Source organism: Larus michahellis, chromosome Z (genome assembly GCF_964199755.1).
Source record: "Larus michahellis chromosome Z, bLarMic1.1, whole genome shotgun sequence".
NCBI classification, from domain to species: domain Eukaryota; kingdom Metazoa; phylum Chordata; class Aves; order Charadriiformes; family Laridae; genus Larus; species Larus michahellis.
In genome coordinates, this window is record NC_133930.1 from 31,088,651 (window position 1) to 31,102,474 (window position 13,824).

General features: G+C 39.0%; 1 protein-coding gene across 1 annotated transcript; it reads left to right on the plus strand.

The window, feature by feature from the left end:
- Positions 1-1,848: 1,848 nt before the first annotated feature.
- On the plus strand, positions 1,849-8,087 carry MLANA (melan-A). Its single transcript, XM_074568798.1, has 5 exons — positions 1,849-1,888; positions 2,750-2,842; positions 5,392-5,488; positions 6,913-7,014; positions 7,957-8,087. Exons 2-5 carry the CDS (start codon positions 2,775-2,777, stop codon positions 8,023-8,025), a joined length of 336 nt encoding a protein of 111 aa, XP_074424899.1. The 5' UTR covers positions 1,849-1,888; positions 2,750-2,774; the 3' UTR covers positions 8,026-8,087.
- Positions 8,088-13,824: the final 5,737 nt, after the last annotated feature.

Here is a 13,824-nt window from a genome sequence, read left to right on the forward strand (position 1 = left end):
CCCTCCGAACTGCTTCAGGCAAGGAGGAGGCAGAGACTGGTTTTGGTATCACATGGATTTCCTGTATGTCTCAGTTTTGATTCTGACAAGAACAAACAGTACCCTTCAGTTATCATCCTCTCCCAGAAGAGAAGATTTTCTTGAGCAAAACACATGATTTGATAATCAGCTCCACAACATTTTGGGAGTACTGCACAAGGGCTGGCACATTACTTGGGAGCTTGATAGGCTGCGATAATGTACGCTTACTGTTTTACATGTATGGGTATCTACAGAAACCTTCCCTGCATCTCTTTCACCTTTGAAACTCCCACTGAGTTCGTCTGGGATAATATGAGAAACACTGAACCATTTGGCCAAATGAGCAAGTTTATGCTCCTCATTCTTCTTCCTCCCTTTGTTTTGCCCTCCGCAAAAAATGTGTTTTTCCAAACATTACTGGGTCTAGCGAAAACAAATAGATCCCTCTGGTGTTAATCACAGAATGGTTGAGCTTGGAAGGGACCTCTGGACGTCATAAGCTCCAACGACCCACTCTGCTCCAGCAGGGCCATCTAGAGATGGTTGCCCAGGACCATGCCCAGATGGCTTTTGAATATCTCCAAGGATGGAAACTCCAGCACCCCTCTGGGCAACCTGTGCCAGTACTCAGTCACCCTCACAGGAAAAAAATGTTTCCTGATGTTCAGCTGGAGCCTCCTGTGTTTCAGTCTGTGCCCATGGCCTCTGGTCCTGTCACTGGGCACCGCCACAGAAAAATGTCTGAAGAAAGATCAGACTTTTACCATTATTAGGCAAAACACACAAGCAGAAAAATGGTCTGGCTCTTCCTGGACCTGCATTAGCTAAGAATATCGATGTTAAGACTTTTCATCTGATTTCCTGAGGAAATGGATGTGGTCTCTCACACTATTTGGTTTTTCCTCTTCAGTTTTGAGTCTGTCAGCCATTTTCAACCACATTTACAGCCAGGTTCAAAGATGAGCAAAAATGTCGAAGTTTTAAGTTTGAGTCCTTCCAACTTAAAAAAAAAAATAAATCTGTGGGAAGATAGACAGCCCCAAATTAATGACTCATTGGGAAAAATTACACGGTTCTTATTTGTTTGTTTATTTATTTATTTATTTATTTATTTATTTATTTATTTTTGGCAGTAACTGACACTGCTGGTCCATCACAGTACCCAGACCTCCGAATTAATCACAGACTGCCAATTCATGCCTGGTGTTGTAAATTGCTGCAGCATAAGCACAGGCAATTCACACAAATCCATAGGAAACCAGGCTTTGTTAGTTCTGCAGCCCACAGGGCAGACTCTCTTTCTGTTCCAGCATTTGCTTACCAGTACAGTATTAAACTGTAAGTGCCCTAATCTAAGACACTTCCATCACGGTATAGCAGCATATTGATCTATGAGGTTTGCTCCAACTATACCAGTTTCCACAGTGTTACAATGGCACAAAAAGTGTGCATAAACAAAGCTATAGTTGAACACGTGTGAAAGCAGCAGCCCTCTGCCCCAAAACAATCAGCCCTAAATCCAAACATATTTGAATTTAGAAGTATTCTGCCCGCTCTAGGAGGTTGTACTGATTAGGCAGGTAAAATCGTGTTGGGCCAGTTCTCAGAAGGTATGTAATAACTGAAGAAATAACAGATTTTTGAGCTGCTTATTAGGAGGGAAGGATACGGACTGTAAGAAGAAAAGAAAAAATTGTCTCCTTGCCTCTTTCATGCTAATTAATGCATTCAGAAGCTGTACTGAAAGGAATTTAAACTCGTGATAGTCATAAGAGCACAGATCAAAGAAGAAAAAAACAGACCAAGTCAAGGAAAAGAAAGCTGTATGTGCCTTTCAGTTAACAGACAGAGTACCGGTCTGAAGGAGGTAAGATTTGTATTTTTTTATTCCACCCAAAATTTTCTGTGTTGCTTCGAAATTAAGTTTCAGAAGGGGCTTGACTGTCTCTAAGTAAACTCTGAAAATGCTTTGTTTCCTTGGCTAGAATTCTCTTCAGTAAAGTCATTGGGTTTTATACTTTACCTGGGTAAGGTAGGCAGACTAGCTGGATACTAGCAAGTAGGATCTATTGTTGTGCTGTTTACATGACAAAAACATGATTATGTGTGGATTTCTTCTTCACTCTATTTGATCAATTAGATTTTTAACTGTTCAGACTGCTTTTAGGTGGGTGATTATTCCCTTAAAACTGGAAATTAAGATTATAGTATAAATTCCCTGCACATCTACGTACAGATTGTCAGCAGACATAAATTAGTATAACCATCTGAAAATCAACAGATCTCTGGGAGCTTATACTAATTGAAAACCTAGCACTTGAGCGTTTACAGGGAATAACAGAAATCAAGAAACAACTACTTGTAAGGACAATATTAGTTTTTCTTGTCCAGGCAAATTGCCTTTCCTTCTATATTCCTGCAAGATTTTACTTCAGAAGTCTGCCATCACTTTGTACCTAAAGAGACCGTGTCAAATTCTTCTCTGTTGGACTCACGTGCAAATATTTTGGTGCCACTGGAGCTATTCAAATGTAGATTATAGTTATGGTCTTGAGTTTTGCCTTAAACTGGGACAGTTGCATGTGTATATGGATCTACTTGATTCTGAAGATACCAGATTGTTCTGCCTCCCTAAAATGCTCCCGTTAAAACAAAAAAGTTGATAATATTATGCTTTAAAGATAAAAAATTATTTATTGCACTAAGGCACTGTATTTCTATCCTGTAGGTGTGAGCAGGACCAAGCTCACAAAATGCCCAGAAATCACAGAAATGGCAACCTTTTCAGAGGGAAAGGACACAGCTACCTTGCAGCAGAAGAGTAAGCATAAAGCAAAACCTATGTTAGTGTGTAAGCTGGTTTTACACTGAAAGAAATGTACAAAATAGTATCAGGAAAAGTCACTGTTGTATATAGGCGCAGTGCATTTTAGATATCCTGTAGCTGTCTCTAAAGTTTGTCATTGCAGAATCATAAAGAACCCTCAACAGTTAAGAAAAATCAGAATTGCAGAATTCAAGAATCTAGAGTTTGATCATATGATCACAAGTCATTAACCTTCATAATAAAATTACCGGGTTTATTCAGGCTTATTTAGAATTTTCTTTTCAGGCTGTTGCAAGTTTTATCTCCAGATCCACATAGCTCTCTTCAGAACCTCAAAGGGACGTTGTCTCGCCCTAAAGAATAATGTAAGTGAAAACTCCAGAGAAATGGTAAAATACCATCAAAAAGCAGACGGAGACATCAATGCCATACAAATGTGACTCTCAGTAAATTGTTTCTGGGTGAGACTCCACTTAAGCAGAACTAATTGAAGCTAATACTTTGTTAGTTTTGGTTTACAATGAAATATGTTGGGTTTTGGATTACTGGAGACGTGTTACTACTTTAGACAAATATTTCCAATGTGCTTGGGATATCTGGATGTGGAATGCACTTCTGGTTCTGCTTTACTGTCCCCTGAACTTGGTGACTTGTTCCCTCCCCCGACACGTACTGCAAGGTGTTTGTTTCTCCGTGTTTGTCCCTCGGCACAGAGAATAAACAAAGGGGAAGGGTCTCTCGTAGTCTTTCCAAAGCAGCTCAGTTCTCCAAAAGAAAAAGAGAAGAAGCTGGCTAGTCATGTCTTAGCACTTGAAACTAAGCACCCTCACCTCTAACTGCCATGAGTTCCAGTGGCTGCAATCGTAAGCAGATTTTCTAGATAACACGAGGGAAAAGTGACGCTCTCCTTCCAGTACCAGAAGAAGCATTCAAGACATAAGCACAGATTCCTAATAGCACAGCTGCAACTTTGACTGGAATTGCAAGAAATTGCATACATGCTTTTCATGCTAGCTTCCGAACTGGTAGGGAAGGAGTTGGATGGCAAATACGCAATTAAAATCACCAGCTCCGGAAAATACATACAATCTGTGGGGGATACAAGCTAGTGGATGGCTAAAACTACAGAGCACATGAAAAGCAGAAAGCAGTCTCAAAATGTAGAAAAGGCAGCAGTTGCTTCTAGAAGCAGCCTCTCCAAATTGTAACTCTGTTGGGGCCAGTAACAAAACCACTGGAGCCATCTCCTAAACTTGGAAGATCAGCTGCAACACGGCTGCACCAGGAAGCATGCGAATGGCGTGAGCTGTATTCTTGGGTTGAACAGGTCTCCAGCTGACACAAAGCCTTCAAGGGCAGGAGCAACTTGCAAGGTTCAGATGCCTGTGAAAAAGAAAATCCCTTTGGCTCCAAGGGGCTTCGTGCTCCAAAGAGCACACGGGCAGTTCAGACAAGACAGCCTGTTCTGCCACACGAATCTGCTTGCCTCTTCCTTCAGGCTCCTCACGTCACGAGGAAACACTCCTTCATGAGACCATGAGTCAGTGGAAATGATACCAAATTGATATAAAAGGTCTCTGATAAGTCACACAGCCCTCTCCTCACTCCTGATGGAAAAGCCGGGTGGCAATTACTGCAGGGCAACCAGATGTAAGATATATAAAAGTATGTTAGAATGGGTTTATCCTGACTCGTGGTCATTTTTTTTTTCCTGTCTTCTTTTCCCTTTAAGCATTTTGTAGACTCTTCTGTTCCTGAACACACAAAGAACAAAAAAAATGGGGGGTGAATTCTGTATGTCTTAACAGGGAGGATGTTAGCACAGTAGGAGGGGTTTTGTGACCGGGAAACTTGCAATTACTTTCAGCTGCAATTGCTGTAAGCTTGCTTTCTGAACTGTGCTACTTCTCCCAAGCCCCTGTAGGCAGTGGGAAGGATGTCTTACAGCACAGTTTGCAAAGCCGACGTTCCCTAAAATGACCAGTGACACCAATACTGTGCCCAGTATGTCACAGAACAAGAACTAAAGAGTTATAGAGCTCTTTATGAATAATTTAAAGTTTCTTACTCGGTTTTTGAGGTTGTGTAGTGTGTTACGTATTCAAGAAATCGTTCTGTCACCAGCAGTTGTTGCAATGCGATGCAATTAGGATACATTTCGCAAAAAATAAACACGAGCTGTGTCTCTGCAGGTGTGGCATTTAGTTTGTTTCACATTCTCTTCCAATAGCACAATGCTGTTTGTTGGATTTACAGGCAGGGATTTTTTTAGAAGCAGTAGTCAGTGGTAGGTTATTATCTTAGAAGCAATATATTCCTCATTTTTAAAATACTTAAGAACTTGGCAAAGAATTTAGCTAACTGCTTAATGGACAGAGACTGGCTGAAGTTATTGATACTTTTTCTGTTTTCTGAAGTAAATCCTGCTCCACGCATCCCTCTGGTAAAAAGATGCTGATACAAGCTTTTGTCCTAATCATTCTTGCTCCCAAAAAAATGCATCTAGTTCTGGTGGTAATTATTTTATTTTGCTTCCCCAACAGAGCTCTGGGTATTGGACTCTTCATTTTGGTGCTGGCCATTTTGCTTATCTTTGGCTGCTGGTATTACAAAAGACGTAGCGGCTACAAGAGTCTGCGGGTAAGCATGGCAGCTCACTTTCTCGGATGCTAATATTTTTACAATTTATAATCGTTAGTTGCATTACCTTAATGCAGGGAACATTGAATCTGTAATAGGACATCATTATCTCAGGCAATATACGCACCGACATATACACAGGTGAAAGCACACAATATGAAACACGCCTTGCCCTGAAGAACCTGCAAGTCAGGCAAAGGAGTAAGAGGAAGCTGAAGCACAGGGAGATGAAGCCAGCTGCCCAACCTTCACAATACATCAGTGGAAAAAACAATCTCTAGGAAGCGTTATATCTAATATTTACACAAAACCAAGATGTGTTCTGTGTATTTACATTTAAATAAAAAACCCATATTTGCTACTCATAAGACTTATCCCTAAATAAGGACAGATATGATTAGAGTAAATATAGGAAGCAGAGAAGAAAAATAACTGTTACAAGTAACTAAGTAAACGTTATGTTCGTGTACGAGTGATGCATGATTTATTTGTATAAAAGTTGACTTGCAGTTTTTAGATTTACGAAGAACCAGGACAGGTTTGAGGTTTGCTTTCTAAACACTACTTCTAAAAAATTCTACTTTGGGTATCTTAAAAAATTATTAAAAAAAAGTGCAATCCTTCTTGTAACATTTGTTGTTAAAAGTCTCAAAGCTTTATATTTGAAGTTCTGCTCTGTCCTATGAAAGGGAGGCCACTTTTAACCCTTTAAAGTGAAAGTATTTATTATCCAATTATATGTTTTACAGTAAATATCTTTTAGTTATCCTAATATTTCAAAAAACATGTGACCGTTTGGAATTAAAAAACATACCTGTCATCTAAGTCAGCAAATCCATTTCCTTGCTGTTTCCAGCAACTTTGTCCTGTTACCTTTCCAGTGATCTCTCCAATACATATATCAACTGGTGAATAATTTCACGCCTGCTCTCTACATCATGGCAAAAAGCACAATTTTTTTTAATTTGTTCTCATTGCGGATTGCTGCTTTCTGGTTTTGAAAATCAAATTTTTGCTAGGCTTTTTGGCTAGGGGAGAACTGGTACAGAATGTATACAAAAGAAATGGTGGAAAATGGAAAAGAAAAAGGTTGGAGATGAAAGAAAGAAGTGGGTGGCATAAAAAGGAGGAAGCATTCAGGTGGGTGAGAAGGTGTCAGTTCCTGCAGCAGTCCTCGACCTAAAAGATGTGATACTCATTTTTCTGGCAATGTAACTAGATAATACAGGAGAGAGAGTATGTCTCAGCAGAGACAGCAAAAAGTGGTAGGTAGATTACCTCTCCAACTTGTGTCTGGCCCTAATCCCAGATTCTAAGACCTGTTGTAAATGTGCTGCCAAATATTAAATGATGCATAATTTGTTCCAACTTCGCATTCTCTTCTCCCTTTCATCTTCCCCATATTTCTTTATGAACTGCCACAGAGCAAAAGCTCTAGTGTGGGCACAATAGGAACCGTAGTAGGTGAGGGGACAATACTGGACTGCAAAATGGCTCTGCAGGAGTACAGAAACTTTAATTCTGTGGTAAGTTGCAACTCAAGGTTTCGTTTATTTACAACATAGTAAGACAATCTTGGTAAACAGTCACTTCTTGATGATTTCTTTCCTGGGGTGTGCTTCTAGATAGAGTCTTCAATACCTCTACAATAACTTAAAAAGTAGTATTTTGCACAATTTTTACTGCGGAAAGCTTTTTTTAAGACTACTATTAAGAATTCGTCTTTTAAAAAATTCTCTTCTTTCACCTACCTTCATTCTTAAGTTGTATGATCATTATGCAATGTATTAGAATGATGTAACACCTGAATGCTGAAACATACTGAATAAACAAAGAGCTCCCTGATAGATATTCCGCCATTCTGACAAAGAACAAATGGACTGTGTCTGGTATACTATACTCTGACAAGGATTGTCAGGGAACATTATAAAACTTCAAGGTTTTAGCTTCTCTAATCATTATGAAAAGATGAACATTCAAACCTATAATCTTAAAAAAGTTGAAATAACTTAATCGATAAATGTGTATGTCAAGTTATGGGTGTGCTTAAATAGCTTTAGAATAGGGAAAAGGCTAATTTACGACCGATTTTAAATAAGCTGCCCAAATTGTTGGCATTGGAAATAAGACAATGTACCGCATCAAGACTGTTAAAGAAAAGCTTCAATATTAGTCTGAATTCTCAATATTAAAAAAATGTCCTTTTTAAAAAAAATTCTGTCCTGGAATTGTAAAATCCTCTTTTTGGATGAATGATACAAACAAAATTAATTTAATCTGATGCAAAATCAAAAAACATATTAGCAAAAACTAACCTTAAAAAAAAGAAACTACATAATGAATGAGGTCAGGTATTTTAAGCTGTAATATCATATCTGATATGAAGGTAAATAGCTCACTGCATCTTTAATGTCATTTTTTGTCTCAGTTGTTTCTTCAGTCTTTCACGTGCATTTTCCTTACCGTAGGTACCTGATGCTCCACCAGCTTATGAGAAAATTGCTGCAGATCAGTCACCACCACCTTATTCACCATGATAACATGAAATCTTAAACTCTAAACATACCAATTCAATTTCTTCATGCTTCTTAACTTCCTGTACATGCTTAACTTTCTTAAAGCTAAAATCATAAAAAATACATATATCACATGCTTTCATTAGCAGTTGCTGAAAATTATTCCTGCTTAGTTTACAGAACTGGTTCTTGAAATGCCTCAATAAATCTGAATGCGCTCCTGTTTTAAGTTTTTCATTTCCTGTGCTCAGGTCCTGTGCTCAGATTGATACGCTGTACTCAAGTCTGGGCATCCTGCACCCTTCATAGATTACCAAGAATAAGTACATACTATTGAGTATCAACCAATGAGTAGAAAGTGTTGGCACCTTTGTTTTCATCTTCCCCACTTACTATCCCTTTCTTTAAAAAAGAAATAAATAAACTATTCCCTGGAATGCACTGTACAAGAATTTGTCATAAAATGGACAAACCCATTTGACTGCATGCCCTGTTACAAAGACTAACCATTTTCCCTACCAGCAGTTCTAAAATTAACCTCCAAAAGTGACTATGTTTTACAATGGGCTTTTACTTCACATCACCTGTTGATGTACCTGTAATGAAATAATTCCTCATAACACACAATCCAGGTAACCTAGGAATTTCTGTTTAGAGCCCATATTATTTCATACCTGTCAATGGCTATAATGATCATCGCCTTTAGTTTCCTTCTGGCAGTCTTGTGAGAAAGCAAAAGAACTTGGTAGATAGAGGGCTTTACGCATTGTCTCTTTCTAACATGATGAAACAATATGAGAAAATGCGCGAAGCCCATGTTCCTCAAAGAATATAGACGATAGGAGACTCCAGGATGTTAATTTTTGCAGGTTGCCAGAACACAAGCAGTAACAGAAAACAAAGAATTGTGATACACATAAATTAGGCTACATACAATTGGCAGTTACTGTTTACCTAGCCTTTTTTGTTACTGTTTACTTGCCAGATTGTTCCTTAAGATCATACCCAGATCAACAAGTTTATACACAAGGCCTGATATCTCACAGCAGGAGGCAGCTAGAACTGTACAACATTGTTAAGATGAAAAGTAGTTACAGAAGAAAACTATTTTCATAAAACAATTATTAACTGCTATTAGTAAAGAATCCAGTTCTTTGTCATAGAGTGCGCAAACACAAACACCTTAAAACAAAAACAGGTTTTAAATACAAGGCAGATTTACTTGCCTAACATAAACTCCATATATGGTGATAAATAATAGGTTTTTAGAAATGTTTATTTTGTAATAAAAATGTTTATATAAATTAATAAAATTAGATACTTGTTAGAAGGTAATAAGTATCTGTAATTGCTGTGAAAGGTTACAATCAATATGTCTGTTCTTATAAATTTAGATGATATTTGTATTTAGAAATTACTTTAACCTAAAAAGCTGCTTACATGTGCGTTTTCCAATATACACCTTTGAGGAGAAAATTCTGTGAAATTCTTTAGTGACAAGAAGAAGAATAGACAGGATAACACACAAAATGCCAGGTTATAGCTAGTAAGTGTCAGAGATGTAGAACACAATGGCTGACTAAATTTCTGGCAGAACTGGTAAGCTAAAGCTTGAGGCTAATGATCTTTAGCAACTCTGTCCTCTGCAACTCTCTACCCTGGGGCAACATCCTTTCAAAAGACTGTGTGTTGCTACAGTTGAATGGAACTGACATACACATTCCTGGCTCAGAAAAAAAAAGTAATTTCTATAAAGATTAATTGCTACAAAGAAGTGAAGTGCTTAGAATTCAAAAAGCTTTACTTGATCCCACACATTTTTCAGTAGTGTCAGCGTTCCATAGGTTACTAGCCATTTCAAAAGCTCACGAGGAAGGTAACATTGACTAAGTAGAAACACGAAATTATTTCCAGAACTACAGAAGGCCAAATTGTTGGAACTGCTCAGCAGCCAGAACTGTAACTACTGAACTTTGACACTAATTTACACATACTTAAAGGATAGATAATCCCTCTTGGAAACCTATCCTTACTTTTTAGAAAGTCCTCCCATTTTTCCTCCCTGTGAAAGCAGTATTCTTTCTTTATAGACACGGTTAGACAGTGGTCTCAGATTTTAATTAGTGCATGAAAATAAAAGCAAGAAATAGAGGTTCACCTGTATTATATAGGTGGAATCTTCATCACTCATGCTAAACACCCTCGCAAATTCAATTTGTCAAGTCTGGCTCTATACCCAACTGGAGAAGCTGGCTGATCTATTAAAAAACAGCAATACAGGACAGGTCAGAACTTGCGAACAAGAGGCCTGTGATTGCCAGAGTTGCATGCTACAAGAACCGGCTATGTTATGCACTATCTGTATTACGCTCAATCACGCTGCACTTGACCAAAGACAAGTTAAAACTTCCTAGGATGTCTGCCCGCTAAAAAAGAAAGAGAAATGCATAGAAACTTCTCAACTACAACATGGAGAACATGGTATAGAGTTTTCCAATTTCCAGGAAAGGCTTTCATATTAGACAGTCATATGACCCCAGAGTAACAAATGGTCACCAAAATTTGGATTTATAATTTCTCTGGTATGGTCAGGTATGTACAGGGAGGGTGTAAAAGTCAAAGATCTGCTCTGCCTATTTTGCCCTCCTTGCAATCAAGCAGCAATCAGATGCCTTGTATTACAACTCTCAACCAATATGATCTTTGCACTTTATTTTCTCCCACCAAATAAGCAAATGAGGGAAGACATGGGCAATTTGGGTTCTCCCCCAGGATGCCAATGAAGAGAGGCGGCTGGTCATAGCTGGAGAATGAAGCTCGGCTTGCTACTGGTCTGCCTTAACCTGCTTCCATCAGAGAAGCAGACACACTGTTACTAAAATTTATCTGTACACAAGGATCTTAGCAACATCTCTATAGCTATGCATGCCACCTTTGCGTAGATACAATGAACAACTTGAAAACCAGGCCTTTCATTAATATAGCTTGTTTTGGTCAGATTGGTAAAATATAATGGCAGTAGCAGTTGCATTGTCTGTGTTCAGATTCCTGGTATGATCCTGCTGGATCATCTACTTCCTATTGAGGTTACAAGCCTCAATGTTGCCTCAAAAGACCCCAGAATATTAGTAACTCATCCCAGCCATTGCACAAAGGTGAAATGCAGCAGGTCCTGGCAAGTGCAATCTTCCTGGCATGCTGAACCGCTTAGCAAAACAATCGCTGGGCCAAGAGCCATAGGGTACATACCACATACGTCAGAGAGCTATCATAAAATAAAATACCAAGGGATTTCTGCAGGAAGCACTTGTTTTTTTAGAGTCTCACCAGCCCTGTGTAACAGGACTGGCATATGCAGCTGGTTGCCAGGACAATCCCGTGACGTTTTCCTCAGCAATCTCTGTTGCTTTAACACCTGCTGCAGCTAGGGATGTAGACAGATTATCTTGGCATCAAGAACTGCATTAGTATTAACCATATTGCTTGTAATTTTTCAGTTATTTTTCAGCATATTTTGATTAATGTTTATGTCTAGTACTGGTAAATTAAGCATCACTTTGTTGGTGTAAGTCCATGTATTTATGTGGCATAAGGGTACCTTCTCTTGCCTTTAAAAGCAAACTTATTTTCACTTCTTATGCAAAGGAGAAGGTTAATGAGTTCCTCTGTGCTTTGGAGAAGTGGCATTTATTCATTTGTACTTTTCTGTTGACTGCATATTAAACTATGCAACAAAACTGAAAGACTCTTGTGTGTTCACCCCATTTCATTAAACGTATTTTGTTGCCCATTAGATCTGAAAAGTGCTTGCAAGTTTCCAGAGTTGTCTTTTGGTCACATGTCTGCACTGAGCTTTACATATAGTACCAAAGGTAAACTAGCAGCAGTATAAAGTTAAAAAAGCTATCTACAGCTACTATCTACACATCCATTACATGCTGACAGCTAAAAAACAGCCCTTGTGCACTTTTTGGAATTGACTCTCCATATTCTGCACCCTTACACAATCCTCCGATTTTCACTTTACTTCCTTTCCCCAGAAAATCCTTGTCTCAAGGGAAGCTTGGTTTCTAATAAACAGAAAGAAATATTACTTCCCTTGCTGCAAAAACATAGCTCTTCAAGATGTTTTGTCCACAGGTTCTATTCTTGGGACAATGCAAAAGACCACATTTTTGGGGGTAGCAGTGTTCCTAAATGCCTTGTGCTCATGGGAATATGAAGAACAGACCCTCGTCCATCTCATCCTCATCCACCCTGAACCATCTCTCAAATTTACTCATCAAAAGAGAACGAGAGACTACTGGGCTCTATTTCACCAGGAAAAAAAGAGCAGAATGTAGAAGCCACTGTGACAACACTATTGACACCTAAGCTACACGCCAGAGTTATTGCCTTCTCCAGTTCCCCCAGAAAACTCTTGCCATGTGATAGTGGTAAACTCCACTCTTGCTGGACTCACATGGGCCAAGACCTGAACAGTGCTCGAGCAGAAGATGTGCCTTTGCATTTCCAAACCATTTTACTATAGCCCCAGATACGTTTGGACCGCATGCCTTATTTGCTCCTTCCCTGAGAGGTACGCCGCATGAGTCGAGTGCAAACCAGTACAAGACAAAGAGTGATAGCCTAATAGAACTACTCTAGTCTTTCAATACTAATTTTGTAAGGTATTTTCAACTCTGTTAGCTGCCATTTCTGGATGGGAGAAACAGACTGCTCTGCTGCACATTCACTACATTCTCTGCTTACGCAGAAAAGCAGCCTTTCTTCTTCCCAGTTCTTTTTTGAATTTACCTTATCATCAGCTGCATTCTTGTAGCTATTAGGAAAAAGAACTGACTCATTTGTTGTTGAAGAGTATTTTCTAAGAGAAACATCTAATCTTTCAATCTCTATCAGTTTGTCCTTTCCCATTTGCCTTGGCAGAAGTGATTGATTTCTGTTTCTGCATACCGTCACTTACACCCCAAGTGACTCCTTACCGACACTCAGGAGCAGAACAGGAGCTGCCCCTCTCAGACACCGCTTGGTGCTGGGTTTGCTGTCTGCAGTTGTTTGCAGGAGCAACTTTAGGCTTGTCATCTGGTAACCACATTCAGAAAAGTCTTGGAGCTGCTTCAGAATTTGCAGTAAAACAACAAAATCATATGGTAAGTGTCAATATTCCCTGAAAATTAATCTCCTGTAGAGGCATGCAAGGATTAAAAGGTATCAGATGCCTACCTTGCAATAAATTACTCCTATTTCCATACCTCCAGAAATCTCTTTCTGGACATTTTTGGTGTCAACACAGATTTAAGTCACCTGTCTTTGTTGTATTTGTAATTGCTCGGATATGCAGCCGCATGCTCTACACCATGAAAGAAAACAACAACAGTATTTCAGTCAATTCCTCATTCAAAACTTCTGCTTTTTAGCAGGACTCATGCACCTCCCCTACTGGTTCTTAAACTGGAGAAGCAATTTTATGCTTTTATGTCTATTGTTTTCTCTGCTCTGCTTTTCTGAATTACTGCTCACCTTTTTCCAGTACCTAATTCTCTGGCTGCAAATCCTGTTCTTTCATGTCACAGACAAGTCCAGGCTGAGTTCATACTATTGTCCTGGAATTACTGTTGGAGGCTGTGTACACATACTGGGGAAAATTAACTCATACTTGATCTATTTCTTCTTCTTTCGACTAAGCATTCCCCACTGGCCACTACAGTGAGACAAATGCCCAGCCCAAGGTGCAGCTCATACAAGGACCAGACTGCTGTACCAGCCGTATCACTTGCATTCCATGTGCCAAAATAAGAAACTCACTTTCAAATATGG

Excerpts from the sequence above, each read along its gene's own strand:
- MLANA (XM_074568798.1), top strand. The coding sequence starts at position 2,775 with ATGCCCAGAAATCACAGAAATGGCAACCTTTTCAGAGGGAAAGGACAC. Across the intron at positions 2,843-5,391 it reads AGCTACCTTGCAGCAGAAGA|AGCTCTGGGTATTGGACTCT; the intron begins GTAAGCATAAAG and ends CTTCCCCAACAG. Across the intron at positions 5,489-6,912 it reads GCGGCTACAAGAGTCTGCGG|AGCAAAAGCTCTAGTGTGGG; the intron begins GTAAGCATGGCA and ends GAACTGCCACAG.